At 45.1% G+C, this 25273-nt stretch overlaps 1 protein-coding gene across 1 annotated transcript in view; it reads left to right on the top strand.

Moving 5' to 3' along the window:
- Positions 1–25273, top strand: part of UNC93A (unc-93 homolog A) — a 261105-nt gene that overhangs the window by 181887 nt on the left and 53945 nt on the right. Inside the window, exons 4-5 of the mRNA XM_085611371.1 lie at positions 7209–7334; positions 12166–12377. Coding sequence (XP_085467497.1) covers positions 7209–7334; positions 12166–12377 — 338 coding nt within the window. The remainder of the gene's footprint in view (positions 1–7208; positions 7335–12165; positions 12378–25273) is intronic.

Genomic DNA, 25273 nt, shown 5'->3' with positions numbered 1-25273 from the left:
CTGTCCCAGGAACTGGAAATCGAGGACTATGTGTAGATGGTGGGGCAGAGTGCATTCCTTAAGACTCTCACAATCTGATATATATGTTAAGCATTGCATGACGATAATCTCATTGCCACTCTCCAAGGTGGAACGTGGAAGGCATTCCTGCAGGATGCCAACAAGTGGGTTCCCGCAAAAAAGGACCAGTTATCCCAACTATGGGGAGTATGGAACAAACTGAGTGTGACATCAGATGGGCTATTCCTGAGAGGGCACAGAATCTTGATACCATTGGCTCTGCACCAGAAAGCAGAAGAGTTGACACACCAAGGGCAGCGAGGAGACTCAAAAATAAAAGTGAGTCTATGAGAACAGGTGTGGTTTTCAGGATTCAATGTCGCCACTGACAACTTGGTGAAACAGTGTCCATCATATCAGATGACTGAAGGACCCAACATGCCTGCCCCAACGTGTGAAGTACCATGAACCAAAGTCAGTTAGGATTTTGGAAGCTTTCTGGATGGGCACTTCTCCATGGTGATGGTCAATGGGGACTATAAGTACCCAGTGGTAGTCCATGTATTCAGCAGAGTCTGCCCCCTCCTTTAGAAGGTCTCATGACTTTTGGACTTACTCAAGAAATACACACTGACAACAGACCTTCCTTTCAAGGGGCAAGGTTCAGGAACTTTCTGGATTTCCTAGGAATCCATCACCTGTAGATCACACCTTAGAGGCCACAGGCCAATGGTGACATTGAGCGCTTCACACACACCCTGAATAAGGCCATTCGCATTGTCATCAATGAGGACTCGGATCAGGAAGCAAGCCTCCTCCAGTTCTTATAGACATACCAAAACACTCCTCACTGCACAACAAGGTGTTTACTTTGGTCGTGATACTTGGAAGGGCTGGCTGCGATACCATTCTGATGAGCCTGTTAAGGCTGACCCTACTATTCGATCCAGAGAGCACCCAAAACAGACAAAGGAGACCAATCACAAGGTCAGCTGACACCGGCGAGCCAGGATACCCAACCTAGTACCCGGTGGCCAGGTCCACATCTGTGACCGGCACCAGTGATGGAAATTTCGCACACCAAATGAGCAATTACAATGGACGGTCACAGGAGTGTTTGGCACCCTGATATCGACCTGCTGAGGCATAGAGACTGTGGATTAAAACGAGTCCTGGTTCAAAAGGGTTAATGTCCTGACAGAGTCCAGCGAAGAGAGTTATTGCGAAGAGAGTAATTGCTGTAATAAACAGTATGGACGAACTGATGGAAGTAAGTAGTTAGGAGGAGCTGACCCACAACACTTAACACCACAGGCCTCTGCACCTAACATCATGTCAACCATTTTCACTGCCCAGCGCCTTGAGATCCTCACATGTGAATAGTGCACTTCAAAAAATCACTGATTGATTGACTGATTGATTGACTGGTCTGCCACTGCCCAAAACATTGACTGTGGAGGACTTCAGTTAGCCTGAAATGGCCCACATAGCAGCCTGGAGTCAACAGTATGATATGCACCCCAACCTGGCCCCCAGCCAATGTCTGCGAGAGTTTGTATGCACCGCCAAGTAGGCAGAAGCTCCTGCCACAAACTAACGTTGAGGGGATGTAGTGAGCCACCTCACTGACGTAACGAAACTTGAGGGGGGCCCTCTACAAAGTACATGGAGGGGCCGCCGTCCAGACTCTTTGGCCAGGGTACTGTGTGGAGGGGGCCCCATGGAACTCGGGGGGGGGCGCACTGCAGGGTCTGTGGGTGGCATTGTTTCACCACTGAGTCACCCATCTTAGTGCAGGAATAAGTGACAGGTCGCAACTCAACAGACTAGGCCAAATGATATATATAAAAATATATAAAAGTGACACAGACTGTTCGTGGTTCAGTCCTAAACAATATTAGAGAGAGAGAGTGTATGTGTATGTGTGCGTGCATGTGTGTATGTGTGTGTGTGTGTGGGCATGTGTAATTCACACTGTGGGGACTGGCTTGGTTTTCGCAACGTTGGTTAACCTTGTCAAAACATGATAAACTATCTTTGTGAGGACTTGTGCATTGTTAGGACCGGTTGCAGTAGTGTATTTAGGTACTTTGGAGCGAGTGCATCAAAAAACTAAGGTGTATTTGTACAAGAACTGCCGCTAATGCTAGTTAGTGGCAGTTTTCTTAACATGGCCTATCGCCAAAAACTATCGCCCTGTTAGCGATGTATTTACAATATGTCGCTACATGGCGGTAGTGTCAGGTTGCCGCTGTGAAAACTGCTGCTAACACTAGCGTGAAGGCGATACAAATTCTGACGTTAGTGGGCGAAAACGGACGACAGGCCTATTAGTGGAAAAAAAACTCACGTTAGTCAGCCTAACATGACTTTTTTTGACTCTAGAGGCAAAAATAGCCCATAAGTCCACCGCCAATGAAAAATAGGAAACAAAACCAATGAATTGCAGAATGGAGCAGCCAGGGCCAAGCGCAGCACAGATCAACAACCCCCCCCCCCAAACCCCGCCAACAGCCACGATTACCAGCCACAGTCCCAGGTGAAGAGGAAATTCAGGGCTACAATCATGAAAAGAGGCGCATCGCTGGGCAAAACTAGTTATGCATCACTTACCATTGCGCACTCCTTGCAACACCATGGCATCCAAAACTTTGAAAGCGTGAACAGTCCCAAGGGTCTGGAGGCCACGCTGGATCTGCGTCTGGAACCCGGAGTGGGATGCAGAGGTGCTGTGGAGTAGCTGGGCCATGGCAGTAGACATTGAGGCGTCAACGATCGCCCTTACCTGGTGGTAAAGTCTGCCAGGTCGCATGGAGACACGTTGCTGACCTGTGTGAGATGACCGTTGGTGAGGCTGTGAACCTTAGAGGCACTCCTGCGCACCAACGTAGGGAGGTCTGCATCACATACCATGCGCCACCATTACACCTGGATGCACGGAAGAGATTACCAATGGTGGGCCGCACCTCTCTGCATCACAGGCCGGAGGATGTTGCGCTGGCCGGACGCTGTGCAGGGTGAGGCCCCTGAGCTGTGCTGAAACTTGTGTGGCGGGAGCGCTGCAACTGGATGCCCAAAGAGGCTATGGCGGCAGAGCGTCACCCCACTGCTTTCAAGCAGTGCAAGAAGAGGAAACATAACATGATGATAACTTTCTGATGTACTCATGCTATGCTTCCTTTGCGGGCAGGAGGGTGGGTGGGGCTGCTCTACTCACGGAACAGGGCAGGGGCGGAGTGGTATGCCTATTCAAGTGCACAATGACTGTTTGGTCGGCCCTCTCAGGCCACCCAAAGCAGTCATGCACACTTCCCTGTTTGAAATGCAGGCTGCATTACAGCCTGCATGGTGTACATGCCCACCCCTCCAGCCCCTGACTGAACGCTTTGTCACGGTGCTCAAGAACAATCACAACGCCGCATTGCAGCATTGTGATTTGCTTAGGGGAGGGAGCCTGGCTGCCTGCTTCCTGTTCCTGGAAGCAGACTCAGGAGAGCAGGAGCACAGAAGATGCAGGACCCGGCCTTGAAGTAAGAATTATAAAATATATATTTACAACCCCCGCTTTCCCCGCGTCCCTGCCCCCTCCATTTGTCCTTTCCCACGTTTCCTGCCTCCCAGCTGTTCAGTCTCCCCGCAGCGCTACTTAATGGCCGCTGCTGTGTGGCAGTGCACAGCGGGCATACAACTGGTGCACCAAAGGCAAGTCCATCTACATCCATCTGCCCCTGGACCACGCCCAGCACCAAGGACCGCTAGGACGCCAGCACCCTTCTCGCCATCCCCCCATGGACGAAACACTGCCTGCCATCTAGCAACACTGTAGAGATCTCTTGCACCCTGCGCCTGTCGAAACTGCAAATGCACCTCCTGCCACATCATCACACCAGCACCTCCTGCCACCCAACCGACCAACAGTGCAGCCGACCGGCTCAACTGCATCCTCCTCAACATGCGGTCCCTCCACAAACATGCAACAGAAATCTGTGACATCCTCTATGCCACCTCTTTAGAAATTGCCTTCTTCACGCTTCACGGAAACCTGGACCAACCTCTGGTCCGGACCGGACACATCCCCATCACCATCCACGACGGCTACAAATTCACCCGCACAGACCACCCCGAGCACCCAGGAGGAGGCATAGCCATTCTGTAAAAAAAGCACACTCCGTCTGACCACACACTCTAATGACCCGACGGTGACCATGGAACACTTCCACTTCCAGATCTGGACCAACCCCAACACCACCCTCTGCAGCACGCTCATCTACGGGCCCACTGCCTGTAGATGCTGGACCAAGGTCAATGAAGAACTTCCTGTCAACTCCCTCAGCACCACCACTCTGCCAACGTTTACGGACGCCAACACAGTAGTGCTCTACCTCCACCTATGGATCTCCAAGTGCACCGACACCCTGGCACCCCTCAAGAAAAGACCATGAAAACAACACTCCAAGAAGGCCAACTAGTTCACTCCTGCCCTCCACTAGTCCAGCCCCACCTGCAGACATCTCGAGAAAAGATGGAGCCACAATATCAATCAACTCCACAACCCAGTCACTCTTGCACCATGGCACAAGGGTGCCTGTGTTGGCGCATGGTAGCCATTGTGCGCAAACGTAGGGGAAAAAGAAAGGGGGTTTATTCATGAGCCCCTTCTGACAGTTGCGTCATTTTCTTGACGTACTTGCAGCATGATTCTTGCACCACGTTGCGCCCTATTTGCAAAGTGAAGCATCTAGGCATATGCGTGACCTTGTGAAGCCCTGTGCCACATTATACCTGCATTAGGTATGATGTATGCAGGGTGGGTGTTTCCACGCAACAAAGCCTCATGGGAGTGGCGCAGTGAAATCCATCAGATTTCACTGCAACAATTGTAGGACGCCACTGCATCAGTACCTTACGCCTACCTCATGGCAGGCGTAAGGCTGCCGCAGTGCCAAAGGAATAGGCTGGCCACATGCATTGCTGGAGTTGCATCATGCTTATGACACAACTGCAGCAATGCGTGAGTTTAATGCTGATAGATTTGTTAGGATTCCACACTTATCTGTCATTAATTGCAACATGGAGCGCTGTACAGTGAATACAGCGCATCCATGGTGTCTCAAGAAGGGCGCATTGAAAAGTGTTGCAGCTCTGTTTTGTCGCAGGGATGCAACACTTTTCATGAATGAGGCCTAGGAATGCGCCCTATCTTATTGATGGTGCGCATTCCTGGCCAGTAGTTTTGTTGCAGGGCAGCGCAGCTACATTCCTTGCAGCACTGTCCGGCACCAAAACCTTCTGAAATGAGTCACAAAGCGTTTGCACCATTTTTAAGACCAGCTATTTTCTGGTCTTAAAAAACTGCTTCTAACTAGAGTTAGAGGAGTTTTTTTTGATTTTGCACCATACAAGGAATTCCTTGTAAATATTGCGAAGTGGGGTTAGCAGCAGATTTTGCACGGGAATGCCTATCTTGCATCTCATTTTCGTTAAGTTCCGCTAACAGAAGTGGCAATCCTAAAAATTTGCGTTTACGCCGGAAAACTGCTGCTAACTGCGGTTAGCGGCAACTTGTAAATACAGCGATAAATAAAAGCTTCCATAACGTAAAAAAAATTGACATTAAGGCGGCGTTAACTCCTTGTACATATGCCCTTAAAGCGCAGCTAGATTTGCCTCGATCTGCTCTATAACCTTCCCTACTTTCAAAGCACGAGTGGAGTTAGAATAGTAATTGCGATCAATGGCCGGTACTCATAATAATAGGTATGTGTGTGTGTGTGTGTGTGTGTGTGTGTGTGTGTGTGTGTGTGTGTGTGTGTGTGCGCGTGCATGTGTGTTTTATTCACTGGGTCACTGGGACGCTGAGCTACCCTTCAGAGGCCTTCCAGCCAGGCTCGGCTGATTTAGGGGCTAGAAAGGAGGAAGTACACTCCTGTAATTCAATGAGGTGTCAAGGAAGGGTTCTCTCCTCGTCAAAATATTTTCTCATTGGAAAAAGAAGTGAAAAAGTGCAAAAGCACTTTCCCCCATAATTTACTTATGCAGAATTTTCCACGAAGTCCATAACCCTACTTGCATAAATAGCACTCCAGAAAATCTAAGACTTTAATATTTCCAGGCTACTCTTTCTGCCTTGTCACCCAAAACCTGCATGAATCTTGCCCTCTGTGGCTTTTTCTTTTAACTAAGAAACTCAGTAAAGTTACTTGCGAATGTAAACCCAGCTTTTCACTATAAGAGATTTGAAATCTTTCACTAGAAAGTAATAGTCAGGATGACATAAATGCATCAGTGACAATTTGCATCAGAGTTCTGAAATACCAAAACAGTTATACTGCAATATTGCTCTAAAATCTGGACTGACCAATCAGTTGAAAATGTTGGGCCTCCTTTATGTTTTTTTGGCTGTAGGGCAACAGCAGGCTTTGCTGCTGTGCTGTCCTACGGCAAAAGAAAAGGTCAGGACTACGCCGTATCTATTAGATGTGGCGCATTCCTGTCCTTTTCCCCTGCACTGGCCTATAATTGGCTGCTGTGTGCCAACGCAGGCACCTTTGCACCATGGTGCAAGGGTGCCTGCGTTGTGGGGATGATTATTTTTGTGCAGGAAGGGAAACCTTCCTGCACAAAAAGAATCACAAGAGGTGCTTTCCTCTAACTATGTGTGCAACACACATAGAAAGGGGAAAAACAAGGAGAAATAAAGATATTTCTCCTCATTGTGCCTCCCTTATGCCTCCCCTGAGGAGGCGTACGTTTTTGGCGCTGCCTGAGACTTATGATTTCTCGTAAATCTGGGGCAGTGTGAAAAAGCCATGGATGTTATTTTGAATGCCCCCAGCAACACCCATGGAACGCCCCTTTCAAGCCATGAAAAGCCAAGTAACGTGGCTTCACGTGGCCTTATAAATATGCCAGTGGCACATTGCGCCACCGGAACGTCAAAAAAGTGACGTTCCGGCAGCGCAATAGTGCCGGCAGAGCCTCATAAATGAGGCCCGTTGTTTATGTCCTTGTTAGATGGCACAAATGTCAATGAAAAATTGTACCTGCCTTAGTGCAATCAAACTAATACAGAAATGTCAGTGCAAAATTGCAACCGATGCAATCTGCCCCCTTAGATTTCCTTAGAAGGATATTGCACTGATTATTTCACAGGAATATAAATAAATTACCCTAACTGCATTGTTTTGCTTTCCTTTGCATTTCTATAGGTGGTCCTCAGAATTCAAACTACACAAATTGTGGAGCAGATGATTGCCCGGGTCCAGTAGTGGCGGCTGGAAATGATACAGGGCCAACAGATACCCTGATCTACACTCTGTTTGGTATTTACACTGGTAAGTGCTTCATTTCACGCAGAAATACACGGTTTACTCCATTAACTAGATTAAAAAAGGATAAAAAAACGTTACTAGGAGAAACAAATAGCAAAGCTGCAACGGTGGTTTGTTTGGTGCATTTGAATATAGTTTAAGGCTCTGTCGTGGGTAAAAGCAGCGCTTTAAATGGGGACTGCCCAGTACAGAGTACTGGCACTTTTTTATTTTGAGAGGGAGAGTACCGGCACTTTTCAAAAGTGATGTAATACTTTCAATTGGAGAGTACCGGCACTTCTCAGAAACAAGCAGGTACTCTGCTACAGAGTACCTGCACTTCGATGTTTCCATTTCAAGCACTGGGGACAGGTCCTTCCCACCAAGTCCAGTCATGCAGCAGAAGAGGAATGAGAAAAAGGTAACACACAGCAGTACAGAAACTGAGTTCAGGAGATTTTAGCGACTAACCAATGAGGATTATTAATTTATTAAACTCTGGAGACCAACATGGAACAGCTTTCAGACATCTTTTCAAAGCACAACAAAGAGATGCAAACGTTTTTCTTAGGAGCCCGCAGCCAGCACTGCTGAATGCCTACACTTGATTCCACCTCATGCCTCTTTCTTCCACCACACTACTCTTCCCATCTCTATATATTCATTTTATCCCTGCTTTATCCCTTTGTCACTGTTTTCCTGTTTTTCTCTTGCTCCTTCTTTCTCCCTTTTCTGCCTTTCTCTCACGTACTCTGAGTCAAAGTCTGATGATGGAAATAAGTCCAGGGGCCGTACTACATAAAATGCCACTAGGGAGCAATGGGTTTTGTGCCCGCTTTGCGCCCCCAAGGCACTTTGGTATTATAGAAGATTTCTGTAATATTGATAGCACTCTTGAGGGGGTGTTCCCTCATTAGAATGGGGGCATGCCCCTTGCAAATGAGGGAATCCCTTTGCCTCTGCGCCCTATTACAGACATGGGCCCAGAGTCAAAGACTCTCTTATAAGGCACATTAACAGTGCACCACCTAAAAGGTGGTGCCCTGGAGGCAGAACATAGTAATAGGGTGCATTTTCATTGTTTACGCCAGACCCACCTTCTTGAAGGTGCACCGGCGTAAACAATGAAGCTATACCAAAGGGGATGATGGATGGAGCGTTTGAGCTAATCAAACACTCCTCTCGAGTCAACTGATCTGGGTTTAATCCATCATCATTCTTTAGCTCACTCCACCACCCGTAAACAATGAAAGCGTGGATTTACCGTAATACCGCCCCTGGTGCCAAAACATGAGATCTAGTCCTAAAAACCCGCAATCAACAGCACAAGTACTAATCTCAGTTTGTGATGATATATATACCCCTCTTCGAAGAAGGAATTACTACCATCATGCAGCAGTGTTGCGTTTCCCCTGTAAGGAAGTCCTAGTGACAAAATTAGCCATGCGGAGGAAGTTACCCTACCTTTACTGTCATGGGGATTGCAATCTAACACCCATCTTCGAATCAGTGACTTAGCATCGAATTTTCCTTGGGAAGGTTACCGAAATGTCTTCATTTTGAGAGCATTTGCTCAATTTGGACGTAAATATTCCTCCACTGCACTCTCCATATAGCGCAGGAAAGTCCATACTTGAATTATCCTCCGGATTTAACACTTCAACCACAATTGTTTTTAGAATCCATTGCCATTCACCTCTCTGAGACCCTCAGAAGCTGTTTTAGAGTCAGACTGCAGGTAATAGGATGCTGTCTTAAAATTAAAAATTTCCAATCTACAATATGCATTTTCCAACCCCATTGCATAAGCAGAGAAAAGCAGAATTCCTGATTGGGGCAGGGGGCTGCAGGATCATTGGAGATGCAGTCAAGAAAAGGTTGTGGGAGCATTGGGCCAGTTCTTGGGTATCATATCTCACAGCCGGGCTTGCGATTTTCTGTCGACCCAGAGGCCCTTTGATTCCCTCATAGCTCAAAGCTAGGCGACCAGCGAATTTTTAATGACTGATAAGGGCTAAGATCTCAAAATCTATCAGTTAGTATAGGGATTAGAGCTCATGTCACAGCTGCAAGCCATTGACTACATTAGCTCTGTGTAGGCCTAAAATCTAGTGTATGTTTTCAGTGTTTGTGTGGCCTGGCCCAAGCCTATCAGATCTCTAAAATGTGCCTGTGCTCACCTGCTTGTGATTTACGTGGTAAGTATAAAACTTTCCTGAAGGTGGCAAAAGATAATCTCATCACCCATGGAGATTACTCCGCTTTAATTCAAGACCCATCTATCTTGAAGTTGTTACCTATTGGCATTCTACCAATTCCCAGAACATGTTATCAAGAGATAATTTGACTAATGTCTTTGGTTATCCAGTATTTATATGGGCATCGCCAACAAACTCAGATGGGAGCTATGATTGGTTCAATTGCTGTTATCCAATCAATAAATCAAGCAATCAGTTAAAGTTCATGATAACTGGTTCTTGATGGAAAAATCCTTGTAAAAACCTTGATTTGCAGACCGGCATTAGGTGTGACTATTTACACCCCCCAGCCCAGTTCTGTCCCGAGCAGAAAGTCTTCCAAGAACCTCAGGAAACAGTGTTTCTTCCTCCTTGCCAAAAGAAAAGTAAGAAATCCAAAGCCATTATCCATCCTGATATGGAAATAGTCTTCCAAAACAGAACAGTGATGTGTTCAGTGCATATGTGGTCAGAGTGCGACTATGGCCTTCTTTCTGCGCTCTGATCCTCACCACCAATGAGGGCGTGCAATTCCAGTCCAGTGGTCCATATGTGTCAGCTGGAATCTGGCAGAAGCTGCCTGGCGATGGAGCGAGTAACATTTAGCTTATGGTGGGTCTCCTACCTGCATTGTACCGATCTACCTACTTGTCGTTTGTCTCTTACTAGTGATCTACTTTTTGAATAAACGTCTCTACACATACCTGCCTGTCTCCTGTTCCCATTACCACCTTTGGCTACAAAAGTACTTTGCAACATTTTCAAGATTTGCAGTTAGGCCTTTAAGAAGTGACTGGAGGGGCCAGAAGTTATGCAAAGGCATGATCTACTGTGCTAAATCATGAAGAAAAAAACAAAAGAATAATGGAAAATATAAATAAATGCCATACCAGTGCCATTTGCGTCTTGGTTCTCTCTTTGGGGATAGGCAGTCAGCTCTGGGAAGTTGGCTAGGCTGACTAAGCAGCAGAGTGAGGAAACTGGGTCTAGGGAAAGGAGAGTCTGTGGTGGAGAGATGATCAGTCTGATCAAGGCGCAGAAGGAAGACACAGGGGCATATTTTCAATGCCCCTGCATCACTTTTACGCCACTGCAGTGTCACTTTTGTCACGCTCCGGAGGCGCAGTGTGCCTGTCCATATTTACAAGACCACGCAAAGCCACCCTACATGGCTTTACATGGCCTTGTAAATATATAGTAAGGCAATGCCTTGCTCTACGTGGAAGGGGCATTCCATGGGTGTTGATGTGGGTGTTCCCATGCAACACCCAAGGATCTTAATTAACACTGCTCCAGATTTACAACATACCAGGAGTTCTTTCCTCTGTTCACGTGTGCTGAAATTTGCAGCACACACAAAACGAGGAAGAAGCCTCCTTTGATTGTTTTTGTGCAGGAAGGTGTCCCTTCCTACTCAAAAACAATCATGCCAACAACACAGACACCCTTCTTCCATGGTGCATGGATGCCTGCGTAAGCGCTCGGCTGAAGTTTGCGCGCCGGCGCTGGCAGAAAGGACAGGAATGTGTCTTATCTTGTAGATACGGTGCATTCCTAACCTTTTCTTTTGATGTTGGGCAGCACAGCTAGAAGGCTTGGGGTGCTGCCCTATGACAAAATATTGTAACTTTGCCTCACAGTGTTTAGGAAAGAGAGAGTCAGTGCTGGAGAGATAGTAAGACTTATTAAGGCACAAAGTGATTACACTGTGTCTCTGGAGGATACTTTTGTGCTGCTTAAAATGCAAATACTTGAGGCTGTGAGATACTTGTTGCTTCCCTTGGGGAACAGTCTAACAGTCTTATGGATTTACCACAAGCCAAATGGTGCTATACACCATTAAAGAATATTGTCTGACAAAAGGTGGCCATTATAAATATGGAAAATGTGGTATAGGGGCAATAACTTCACAACAAAATGGACAGACAACTGCTACTGGTTCTTTATGACACAAACACGCTTCTCAAGTAACAAATTGAGGTGAACTTCAACACCTGTATATTTCTTTAACAATTCAAAGGAGTTGTTTAGATGGGCCCGCAGTAACTCACCTCAAACTAAATTCCTTCTACACATGTCAATAACTCAGAGTTAAAACTTGGTAAGCATGGGCCTAAGCCGGTGTTAAATTTACTGCAAACACATTTATTTAAGATACTATATAGTGAGGACCCGGCTGCCTTGGCAGTGGCGCTCTTTACAGTTAAAAGAATTAGCAGTTAATATAAAAAAGATAAAAAGGCGTAATAAAGAATATTCTGGAAATTAGACCTTGTTAAGGTTGTGCCTTAAGTTTGCTTGTAGGCGATTCCAATTAATGGGCATGTTTTACTCAAGAAACTCTTTCTTTTCATTTTATCAAAAGACATGAGACTTCTGACTGAACTGGACACGAGTTATCAGCCTGTCAATAAAAGATCCAAAATTGGCAATGATAATCACTTTTTAAAGGGAAATATCCTTTCAAATGCATTGAGAAATAGGATGTGTGGAAACATGCTTGTGAAGACATTGAAACACCAATACAAGTATGATCTGTGTCCTGAATGCCAATTTAAACTGATTTCTATTCTTACACCTGTCGACCTTTCTGACGTCCTGTTGATTCCTCCCTGCAGGCAGTGGAGTACTGGCTGTGGCTCTTATTGCTATATTTTTGGACCAGATAGATGTCGAAGAAGGCAAGAGCAAAGAAGAAAGTGAACAGCCAGTAATGACTACAGTATTAGCCACCTTCAGGCAGCTGGGAGATATTCGTCAGATACTCCTTATCCCCTTGACAATGTACAGTGGATTCGAGCAAGGATTCCTTGCTGGTGATTATACAAAGGTCTGTATTAATAAGATTGTATTATTGGGAAAATGTTTAAGCACAGGTGTGATTTCCATAACAAAAATCAACAAACTGATTGAGTGACCCTGGTTAACAGTCACACAAGTAACACAAATATCCTACTTCGATTCTCTGTTGTTTGGGTAGCTAATGATGTGTGGTTTTGATTACAATGTATCTTTGCCTTTTTTTATCCAGATTAATGACAAGCTCACTTAGCCACACATTTTAAGATACCTGACCTCTACAAGCCTCTTGGTTTTTTTGTTGGCATTTTCATTTTGGTAGTTGGGCCGTTCTCCTACTCATTCTTGTATTTGCAATGTCCATGTTGAGCCTTTTTTATTCCCATACTTTTTCAACATTTTTGCTCAGCTGTTATTTGGATAGGGCATTAAATTGTATATATCTGAAGTCTGTTTTTCTTGACCTCTGTGCCCTTTCGAGAATTTCATTCAACCGATCGATCAAATGTTTACACCTGACCACATAATAAAATCCCTTTATTTTTCTGGTATTTTCAGTAAGTATCTGAATCTGACCGTTTCTGTATTTTCATTTTTTGCTTGCAGTCTATTATATGCTGAAGTGGATAATTTTTTATAGCAGTAAATAAAAAAACGTTTACAGTAGATTAATATGAACGTAGTATTCTGTGGCGATTTCACAACATAAGGGCAGATTTACAAGCCCCTTGCGCCTCTTTTATGCCACTGTTGCGTCACTTTTGTGACGTGGCGCAAAACCAGCGCCATGCTGCGGGGTATTTACAACGTGACGCATCTGGGAGATCTACAAGATTTCACTCAGTCACTTTTGAGTCCATGCTGCGTCAAAACCCAGCGCCTGCTTGAAGCAGGCGCAAGGATTGACGCAGCATTGTAAACATAGGGCACCCCAGAGCCTTGCTGGAGCTGCGTCGCGCTTGCGACGCAGCTCCAGCAATGCGTTGCATTTACGGCACAGATGCTTCACGCATGTGTCCGTTTTTGCCCCATGGTGCGCCGCATTGTAAATGCGGCGCATCCATGGTGGCGGAGCCGTGACACACAATAACTGGCGCATCCCTGCTGATATGCAGAGATGCGCCAGTTATTATAAATCTGCCCCGTAGTTTTTTTCACTCAGTGGCACTTGGTAATTCTAGTAGGAGACTTTACTGCCTTTACGAGGGTAGTTACACAGGGTATCTCCACCATTTGAGTACATACATGAAAATTGTAAACCTGTGTCTCTCTCGTGTTAACAGAAAATGAGACCAGGTGAATGTAGTGCTCCGATTGCGGTGCGCGGATGGATACACTGTTGAAGAAGTGGTAGCATCTGGGCGGAGGCATCTGAAATGTTTGGGGAAGATGGGATCACAGGGTGTACCCTTCTGTAAAATAACTTATCATTTTCAAATACAAGTCAATTCCTTTGGACAAATCGTAATATGGGGTACTAATTGGCCACTCGGTCTATACTTTTTTCTTTTTTTTTTTTATTAAATAGAAAAGTGTTGGGAATTTTGAAACTCTGAGCAGGTTATCTCTAAAGCTAGGTGTGTTTTTCTGTTATAGACTTGAGTTTACCCTTGAGGTTTCCATGGATATTCCATCCTGCCTCTCCACATTTTTGATTTGTGTACTCTGGGGAAGTATGTGTGGTGGTTAGGCCCGCTCAGTAAGTTACTCAAAGACTTCCAATTCTTTAGTTAAGCTGAAGCCGAAAAAATCCCAATTACTTTTACCAATCAGTGATAAGGGTTTAGCTGGTGTCATCACACAAATGCAGAACAAATCTTCTGGGGACGAAGGCTTACAAACAGAGTGATCAAACTAAACACTCAGGGTGTAGATTTACTAAGATTTTCTGCCATGTTTGCATGACAATAGTGATGGAAATCAGCGCAAAATCTATTTTTTTGGATTTACTTTCCAGTACTAAATTTGTTTAGCGCTGGAAATAGTGTAAAAGTAATGCAAAGCAGTGCATAGCGCTGCTTTGCATCACTTAGCACCAATGGGGTGTACCATGGGCCGAGAATGGTTGTCCCCATGCAACCACCCAAGGTTGCTGCCGCTAAACCCAATTTACTAAACAAAGTAGAGAGGGTTTAGCATTAGAAAACTGTGACCTTTTAAAGTAGGCACAAGAAAGGAAAAATGCTTTAATGTATCCTTCCTTTTCCGAGCTTGTACATGTGCTGCACTTTACAGCACATATAAATAGTTGGAAAAGGGTGAAGTTAGTTTATGCATTGTATTTTTACTGGAAGGGAACCCTTCCAGTACAAAGCTACGCTAGACTCACGGAGACACCCTTGCACCATGGCCCAAAGGTGTCTCTGTGGCGCACTGCAGCTGATTTCAGCTTTGGCGCTAAGGGGAGGGGACTACATATATTTAGATATTGATGTAGGTGTAGATGTATATCTAGATGTAGATATATATATATATATATATATATATATATATATATATATATATATATATATATATATATATATATATATATATATATATATATATATATATATATATATATATATATATATATATATATATATATATGCAAAAAACAAGGTAGTCCCAATTGAGCAGCACTCGAAGAGACGACGGAGGTTACCAGCCTCAGTTACAGGTATGGGCAAAGTTCATGCATCAGGTTGGTTGAAAGCAGCCTTGCGCGATGCCTGACGCGTTTCGCTGATTAGCTTTCTCAAAGGCTTTTGGCGGAAGGTAAACGTGCTGCGGTGCGCCTACTCCCTCATATGTTGACCCACAATGACACGCCCCTGGATGGGGCAGCTGCAATCAGACTGTGCTGTAGGCATTCTGGGGGATGTAGTGCGATTTATTTTCACCTTTAAAATAGAAATGCACTTAATAACTGCTCAGGATAAAGTCCTCAGTGAACCCCCGCTACAGTGACCTGTCCTTAATCCTGCGCCGCTCCTCCGTATTAAGGCCAGTGTATCCGACCTCACGGCCCCCTTTGATCTGGGGTGGTGCTTCCTCGACGGCCGGGCCGCCGTCTTAAGATGCAAAAAACAAGGTAGTCCCAATTGAGCAGCACTCGAAGAGACGACGGAGGTTACCAGCCTCAGTTACAGGTATGGGCAAAGTTCATGCAGCAGGTTGGTTAAAAGCAGCCTTGCGCGATGCCTGACGCGTTTCGCTGATTAGCTTTCTCAAAGGCTTTTGGCGGAAGGTAAACGTGCTGCGGTGCGCCTACTCCCTCATATGTTGACCCACAATGACACGCCCCTGGATGGGGCAGCTGCAATCAGACTGTGCTGTAGGCATTCTGGGGGATGTAGTGCGATTTATTTTCACCTTTAAAATAGAAATGCACTTAATAACTGCTCAGGATAAAGTCCTCAGTGAACCCCCGCTACAGTGACCTGTCCTTAATCCTGCGCCGCTCCTCCGTATTAAGGCCAGTGTATCCGACCTCACGGCCCCCTTTGATCTGGGGTGGTGCTTCCTCGACGGCCGGGCCGCCGTCTTAAGATGCAAAAAACAAGGTAGTCCCAATTGAGCAGCACTCGAAGAGACGACGGAGGTTACCAGCCTCAGTTACAGGTATGGGCAAAGTTCATGCAGCAGGTTGGTTGAAAGCAGCCTTGCGCGATGCCTGACGCGTTTCGCTGATTAGCTTTCTCAAAGGCTTTTGGCGGAAGGTAAACGTGCTGCGGTGCGCCTACTCCCTCATATGTTGACCCACAATGACACGCCCCTGGATGGGGCAGCTGCAATCAGACTGTGCTGTAGGCATTCTGGGGGATGTAGTGCGATTTATTTTCACCTTTAAAATAGAAATGCACTTAATAACTGCTCAGGATAAAGTCCTCAGTGAACCCCCGCTACAGTGACCTGTCCTTAATCCTGCGCCGCTCCTCCGTATTAAGGCCAGTGTATCCGACCTCACGGCCCCCTTTGATCTGGGGTGGTGCTTCCTCGACGGCCGGGCCGCCGTCTTAAGATGCAAAAAACAAGGTAGTCCCAATTGAGCAGCACTCGAAGAGACGACGGAGGTTACCAGCCTCAGTTACAGGTATGGGCAAAGTTCATGCAGCAGGTTGGTTGAAAGCAGCCTTGCGCGATGCCTGACGCGTTTCGCTGATTAGCTTTCTCAAAGGCTTTTGGCGGAAGGTAAACGTGCTGCGGTGCGCCTACTCCCTCATATGTTGACCCACAATGACACGCCCCTGGATGGGGCAGCTGCAATCAGACTGTGCTGTAGGCATTCTGGGGGATGTAGTGCGATTTGTTTTCACCTTTAAAATAGAAATGCACTTAATAACTGCTCAGGATAAAGTCCTCAGTGAACCCCCGCTACAGTGACCTGTCCTTAATCCTGCGCCGCTCCTCCGTATTAAGGCCAGTGTATCCGACCTCACGGCCCCCTTTGATCTGGGGGGGTGCTTCCTCGACGGCCGGGCCGCCGTCTTAAGATGCAAAAAACAAGGTAGTCCCAATTGAGCAGCACTCGAAGAGACGACGGAGGTTACCAGCCTCAGTTACAGGTATGGGCAAAGTTCATGCAGCACTACATCCCCCATAATGCCTACAGCACAGTCTGATTGCAGCTGCCCCATCCAGGGGCGTGTCATTGCGGGTCAATATATGAGGGAGTAGGCGCACCGCAGCACGTTTACCTTCCGCCAAAAGCCTTTGAGAAAGCTAATCAGCGAAACGCGTCAGGCATCGCGCAGGGCTGCTTTCAACCAACCTGCTGCATGAACTTTGCCCATACCTGTTACTGAGGCTGGTAACCTCCGTCGTCTCTTCGAGTGCTGCTCAATTGGGACTACCTTGTTTTTTGCATCTAAAGACGGCGGCCCGGCCGTCGAGGAAGCACCACCCCAGATCAAAGGGGGCCGTGAGGTCGGATACACTGGCCTTAATACGGAGGAGCGGCGCAGGATTAAGGACAGGTCACTGTAGCGGGGGTTCACTGAGGACTTTATCCTGAGCAGTTATTAAGTGCATCTCTATTTTTAAGGTGAAAATAAATCGCACTACATCCCCCATAATGCCTACAGCACAGTCTGATTGCAGCTGCCCCATCCAGGGGCGTGTCATTGCGGGTCAATATATGAGGGAGTAGGCGCACCGCAGCACGTTTACCTTCCGCCAAAAGCCTTTGAGAAAGCTAATCAGCGAAACGCGTCAGGCATCGCGCAAGGCTGCTTTCAACCAACCTGCTGCATGAACTTTGCCCATACCTGTTACTGAGGCTGGTAACCTCCGTCGTCTCTTCGAGTGCTGCTCAATTGGGACTACCTTGTTTTTTGCATCTAAAGACGGCGGCCCGGCCGTCGAGGAAGCACCACCCCAGATCAAAGGGGGCCGTGAGGTCGGATACACTGGCCTTAATACGGAGGAGCGGCGCAGGATTAAGGACAGGTCACTGTAGCGGGGGTTCACTGAGGACTTTATCCTGAGCAGTTATTAAGTGCATCTCTATTTTTAAGGTGAAAATAAATCGCACTACATCCCCCATAATGCCTACAGCACAGTCTGATTGCAGCTGCCCCATCCAGGGGCGTGTCATTGCGGGTCAATATATGAGGGAGTAGGCGCACCGCAGCACGTTTACCTTCCGCCAAAAGCCTTTGAGAAAGCTAATCAGCGAAACGCGTCAGGCATCGCGCAAGGCTGCTTTCAACCAACCTGCTGCATGAACTTTACCCATACCTGTTACTGAGGCTGGTAACCTCCGTCGTCTCTTCGAGTGCTGCTCAATTGGGACTACCTTGTTTTTTGCATATATATTACCTACTGGCGATAGCCAGTAGGTAGTTATAGTTAGGACCACGTTTCCATAGGAAAACCTCAACATTCTATTTTGAATAACTTTGGCGCCGGTCGACGAATCCTCGCAAATTTTTCAAAATAGGTGGGGCGCTATGCTCCGCTCCTACCCTGAAAGTCTCGGGGGGATCCGTCTAGCGGGGGCTGAGATAAAAGGGGGGTCCCAAAACGCGTTTTTCCCATGCATTTTTCCATAGGACCTTTAGAACGAGCTACAGCCCGAACGGCTGAACAGAATTACTCAAAATTTGGCAGAGAGGTAGTCCCTAGGTCAAGGAAGTGCCTTTTGTAGGTTTGGTGTAAATCTGTTCAGTAGATTCTGAGAAAATAGCCTTTAAATCAATATATATATATCTGAGCCAGCTTACGGTACGCTTACCGTACGCTTACGGTAAGCGTACGGTGGCGTGCGCGAGCGCGATTCTGATTGGCTCTTAGATCTTAGTAAACATTCGAATCGGCCGAAACCAGGAAGCGGCGGCCGCCATTTTGTCTCTCGCACTGAGAGTGATTTTTAAAATATCAAGCCCAAAAACATGTAAAGGGGCTGTTTTGACAACTCCCTCCCACATAGTCATGTTGAGGGAGTCCCCAAACATCCCCCAAGTGCAAAAACGGTTTTATTTTTTTTTCGGCAATTTCGCGGGGTACGCTTACCGTACGCTTACCGTAAGCGTACGGTAAAAAAATAAAAATAAAAAAAACACTATCCACACTTACCCCACCCCCTGTGCTTTTGGTGGCCGAAGGCCACCAAATGTACAGGGCTTATGTTAAGGGCAAAAAACACTATCCACACTTACCCCACCCCCTGTGCTTTTGGTGGCCGAAGGCCACCAAATGTACAGGGCTTATTATAAGGGAAAAAAACTTAGCATTTAAAAAACCTTGCAAATTCACTGAAAAAACCATAGGTTTCACACATGTTATAGTTAGCGGAAATTTTACTGATAAAAAACCAGTGAAATTCCCCCGTTATAGTTAGCGCAGGCAACTATAACTCACGCGACTGCAATCTTCTGCTGATGACATATGTGTCTTTATGAAAAAAAAATATTTGTAATATATGTATAGCTAAAAATGTATGGAAGAAGACATGGGCAAATAAGTGTCTAAATACAGTATTAGCATCAGCAGAGGATTGCGGTCGCGTGAGTTATAGTTGCCTGCGCTAACTATAACGGGGGAATTTCACTGGTTTTTTATCAGTAAAATTTCCGCTAACTATAACATGTGTGAAACCTATGGTTTTTTCAGTGAATATATATATATATGAACACCAGAACTTTGGGGTTGATTTGCAGAAGCATTTATGCGTACGGAAGGTAGTACTATTGGAGTACTCTTTTACGTCCTCTTGCATGTCTTTGTGGATCATCTCCCAAGTGTCCAACTCTCTATTAGTAAAGTGCATAGGGGGCACAGTCCTCTCTATTTGTACTAACTGTAAATGAACATTGTGAGAACATCCCCACTTTGTTCCCATTTTAGATGGTTTGGAGTCAATTCAAAAAGGCAAGCAGGAAGGCATAAAAGAGCACTAAAGAAGTGCTATGTCATGTACACCAAAATGCCTTTGCAAGTAGACTGCAGTAAATTTATACTTTTTTCTATATATTACTTCAACTCCTCTTCTCGCACTCGTTTCACCGCTGCAGGTAGGAGCTCGGACCACAATTTTGTGCTTAAAATCTGTTTATTGTCTGCTCACAAGCACAGCCATTACGCGTTTCGAGCCCACAGGCCCTTGATCACATGATATATATATATGTATAATTACCGTCAGGATATTCTGTTAGTCGATAATTTTGCCACAATATTTTTGGAAATTACGATTTTTGTCCTCGATATTCTGACATACAACCACAAAGAAATGTTGACATTGAAGCAAAGAGTTGCCACTTCTTCTTCACCTTTCTGTTTTCCCCTTACTGTCTCAGAGTATGGGTTTGCTTGAGCCTTTCGCTTATTACTATCTGTGTGAACTGCTGACCTGTGGTGGTGTACATTGTTTTCCATTGTACGAGTGCACACTCAGCCTTACTTTGAATGCTGTATACTCCTATGCATGGCCAACTGAACATTTATGCTGCTTGTAGCCATGCCCTTCTGACCAACCCGTAATATAGAATTTATATATAGCTGAATTTGGTGTGGACCTCCTCAGTATGTGATTCCAGTTCACTTAGAAGATCTTTGAGAGATGCTGTAAACTGGTGCCTCTTTCAATCAGTCCCATGGTTTCTGTTTTTCCACTTATGCTGACAACACCGAGCTTAGCAGGTTCACAGGTGATAACCACTCTGTGGTGTTCTATGTTGTACATCTGGGAGTGGATGGGAAGTAACTAGCTCAACTGAACACTGGTGTGGCAAGGGTTCGTGTGGCTATTGCTAGTACAGATGTCTGAAAACACTCTTTAAGGTCCCGTGAACCAGTCCACTGACTCCTGTCTTCTGATGTTATGGAGTTATTGTTGACTCAGATCTCCAAACATCTGCACAAGTATCAGCAATGGCTTCCTCGTGCACCCTTCAGATGCAAAAAATACATAAAATTCTTCCCTTTTTAACCTATGAGGGATGCTGCGGTGCTAACGCTGTACTTATTGGAACTTACCTTGATTACTTCAATGCTGTCTGTTTTGGCATAAACAAAACCCTTTTACAGAGGCAGACAGACAAAGTGATCGCCTCTACCACTCAGTTTACCAGAAATTCTATTTTGAAGCATCTACAGTGGCAACCTATCATGTCTAGGGGGTCTTTCAAACTACTATGCCTACTTCGCTATATTTTCCGGAGATATCACCAGATTTCTTTGACAACTGGCTATCCAGCTATGTTCCATCAGAAGCACTTCATTCATCCGAAATTAATCTACCCAGATGTCCCTGTTTCAGTAAATGTAGGTCAGTGGATTGATCCTTCTCTGTCCTTGCACTCTTTCTCTGGAATTTATTTCCCTTAGGTCTCCGCTAAGCAACTTCTCTACTCCATTCAGGAAGAAATGTAAAAACTTTTTCCAACTCTGAACTTTCAACTGTCTTGTTTTTCTGATAGAGTCAGGTTTAACTTTCAAGGGCCAAGAGAGAACTTCGGGTGAACTCTCTATACAACCATATAAACATAGCATTCAACCAGTCCCTGTAAAAATAGCAAAAGTAGCCTCACTCGTCTGGCGGCACTAATTTAATATATGTCTCATTCCGTAATTAATGTTTGATAGACCTATCAGCCTTAGGGTGGTCTTCGCCCAAATGTTTTACCTGCTTGCTTCCAATGTTGCTGAATTCGTTTTCATTGGCCTTAGACCTCTGTGCACTTTACCACTGCTAACCAGTGCTAAAGTGTGAGCACTCAGTTCCCTAAGCATTGTTTTGAATGGCATATACCTAATTGACATATTTCATTTTCTTATGAGTCCCTTGTAGAAGGGTATACTATATACCCAGGGCCTGTAAATTAAATGCTTCACGTGGGCCTGCAGCACGTATTGTGCCACCCACTTAAGTACCCCTCTCAAACTTGTCCCAGTCCTTTCATTGGAGCCTGAAGGCATTCTGCCACTGCCATGTCGACTTATCATTTAAATCCCCTTGCCAAGTCTTAGACTCCCCTTTTATTATAGATAAGCCGCCCATAAGACAGGCCCTAGGTAGCCCATAGTGATGTGTGATGTGTAAGTAAAAGGTAGGACATGTACTTTTAAGTTTTACATGGACTGGTAGTAAAATACTCCCAAATATATTTATCACTACTGTGAAACCTACCCCATCATAGGATAACATTGGGAATTCCTTATTACATTTATTTTTCTGTAATTCTTAATTGAGAGGAGGTAGGTTGATCATGTTTGGTACCTATGGATTTGGAATGATAAATCCTCTTTAATGGCCAAGTCAGATTTTTCGTTACAATTTTTATAATGTTACTTTTAGAAAGTTAGCATTTTTTTGCTCTTAGCCCTGTGTGCCTGCAGCCTGTCTCTGATACACATCTGGGGAGGGTGTCAGCTGTGTATTATCGCTAGACAGCCAATACAATGGGAGCTTGGGTGTGACTTGATAGGCCATTCTGGGAGGATGGAAGGGAGGACCTCGGCACAGCTCACACTTACACCTGAATAGGCTGTGTCTGGCCCACACACAAAGGACTTCATAACCCTCTTTTGTGAATCTGAAGCCAGGGCATGAAGGCAGGACCTCTGTGCACTTCAAAGCCCTTCTTTGAAGGCACCCCCACTTCAAAGGCACCACTGAGTCCAAGAACTGGACATAAAACACCACCACTTCAGTACACTTCTGGAACTGTGGATACTCTACCAGGAAGAAGAACTGCTGTGCTGCTGAAGGATTTCCACTCTGCTGGCCGCTGCCCTGAAAAAACTTCTTTTTTTCTGTGCTGACTTGCTGCCCTCCTGGTCTAGGTGAGAAGGACTGATCCTGCATCACTTGACCCCAAGAACCCAAAGTGGCTCCAAGGTCTAGTTTGCTGGTGTCTTGTACTGAAGTCTCAGGGACATAAAATACTTCCAGCTATCCTGCTTCTGCACCTGAACTCTGGCATCTGTAAGTCAGCTCTACCAAGTGGTGCCACCCCAGTTCTGGGCCTAACGTGCTTGCTCCAGCCAAACCCACGCATCCTCTCTTGAACTGGTTCATCAGCGCTGTTGGGTGGATCAGAACCGACGCATCGCCCCTGTTGTGCAAAATGAACCAGCCGCGTCACCTCTGCTGCATAAATCACCCTGCTGCATCTCCTTCTGAACCAGCACTGTGCGATGCTCTTTTCAGCTCAAGATCTTCGCATCCCTGTCAACAGCAACCTCAATGATGAGAACTCTGCTTCGCATCTCCTGCACTCATCGGAGCCAATGGTTCGCTGCTGCTGCACGGATCAGGACCAGCACATTGACACCACTGCAGTGGTCAAAAATTAAAGTAAAAGAACAAAAGTAAAACCATTAACATCTAAATATCAAAACAAATTGATTTGATTACTTTATTGAATTAAAATGTAGAATTATATTTGTTTGAACAGTCTGAATATCTAATACACATTGGGTTCACTCATAACAATTGAAACAACTGAAACAGAAAGATTGGAGATTTAAAAATTAAAAACTGGTAATAAATATAAAGCACATTGAAAATACATAGGGAACAAACAGAAACTTCATAACTGGACTAAATATGAACATCTGCAGGTTTCTAAAGCCAGAAGTAGGCACTGGAAAAGGCACATGCGTCTGAGAACAAATTATGAAAGAGTAAATCCCTACACAAAGCAAAATTTGAAAAAGTATTTTCCACATATCTGCTCAAAGGAAGTAACCTCAAAGGACTCTAAAAAGGAGGAAATGCTCAGCAATCAATGTTATTTGAGAGCACTGATCCCTCACCTACGGCATAATACCAGGACTAAATATGAACATCTGCAGATTTCTAAGGCCAGAAGCAGGCACTGGAAAGGCACATGCATCTGAGAACAAATTATGAAAGAGTACATTTATACACAAAGTAAAATTTGAAAATGTCTTTTCTACCTATCTGCTCGAAAGAAGTAACCTCAAAGGACTCTAAAAAGGAGGAAATGCTCAGCAATCAATGTTATTTGAGAGCACTGAACCCTCACCTATGGCATAATACCAGGTATATGTAATTAAAAAATGTCTCTAATTAAGGTGTGAATCTTGTAACCTCTTGTAATAGGTCTGATCCGAGTGTGAGGGCAAACTGGTAAACAAGGCATTACTCAAGTTCAAGATGGGCTAAGCACATCAAATGCGTTGAGGACTTTATGTGAAATATATTAGAAATTGGAATATTAGTGGAAATAAGATACGTGAAATATTTAGGAATTTGGAATGCAAAAACCTGAGACTTGGGAACAGATACAGACTGACATACAAACAAAAGGCAAGGTTTCCCAAATGGTTACTGTCACTGAAACACTAATAAAGTTGGGGTGAAGCACATCACTTCAGTCTTTTCTAGCCTATTGCTCACTCCTCCTGGACGATGGAAGTCACTTACAATTATTTACATACATAAAGGAGGAGAAGGAAGGTTGGTTGGTCCGTGATATAGCCTCATAAATCATAAAATGTATAACACAAGCATGACATTCTGGTGAAGCAGCCGCGGCCCATGCAGGTAAGAGTGGTGAGGCCAGGTGGAGGGGGCCTGCTCCTCATCGGGTGGGCGCGCAATACCTGATGGGCATAATTTCTGAGCTCTTTTTCTGAGATCTTTTATTCCAAGTTCAAGAAGCCGATATGGCCTAATGAACTCCTCCCAAATGAAAATAGTCTCTTTCCATCCAGAGGATTGATGGCAAATAGATTGGGCAAAAAGGCATCAAGTGATTAAAATTACCTGGTAAACATCTATTACAACACAGGCATTACATCGTAGTGCCTTTATAACGCAGTCAGTACCACAACTGCGCCTTTACCACAAGTTCCATTACAACGCAAGTCATTACAACGACTTGCTTTAGGGAATGTGGTGTTGGGCTGGTATTGGATTTTAAGTGCAACACCTTCCCTACTGATACACCGACTGGAGTTGGAATAGTAATTTAAAATATTGCAAAGTCCAGCGCTTTCCTAAAGCAAGTCTTTGTAATGACTTGCCTTGTAATGGAACTCTTGGAACCGACACAGTCGTGGTATTGACTGCGTTGTTAAGCCACGTGTAGTTTTGGCATGCGTGGTAACAGATGATATTCTAATTACCTATGGCAATTCTGGTTTAGAAATGTGTTAAACATGACAGGATTCCATTGTAAGATCAAAAACAATAATGGATTCCCAGGGCACAATTGTCTGTGGAATCCTAAACTGTCAACATGTTTCTTGCCTTTAATGGCCCGGTAGGGTTCCAGGCAAACATGAGGACAGTTACAAAATGCTCCAATCTAAACTTCTAAGTTGTCAGCAAATATGTGATTTACCACATTGTGCAAAACAAAACAAACAAGCATTTGCAATGCAATAGGTCTCGCGTTTGCGAGAGTTTGAGCTATTGGCATTGTAAATAGCAATGCCTTTTATTTATGTGCTATGAAAACCTGCTGGCAGTGT

The sequence above is a fragment of the Triturus cristatus genome, chromosome 6, assembly GCF_964204655.1.
Source record: "Triturus cristatus chromosome 6, aTriCri1.1, whole genome shotgun sequence".
NCBI classification, from domain to species: domain Eukaryota; kingdom Metazoa; phylum Chordata; class Amphibia; order Caudata; family Salamandridae; genus Triturus; species Triturus cristatus.
This window is presented reverse-complemented; position numbering and strand designations above follow the sequence as displayed.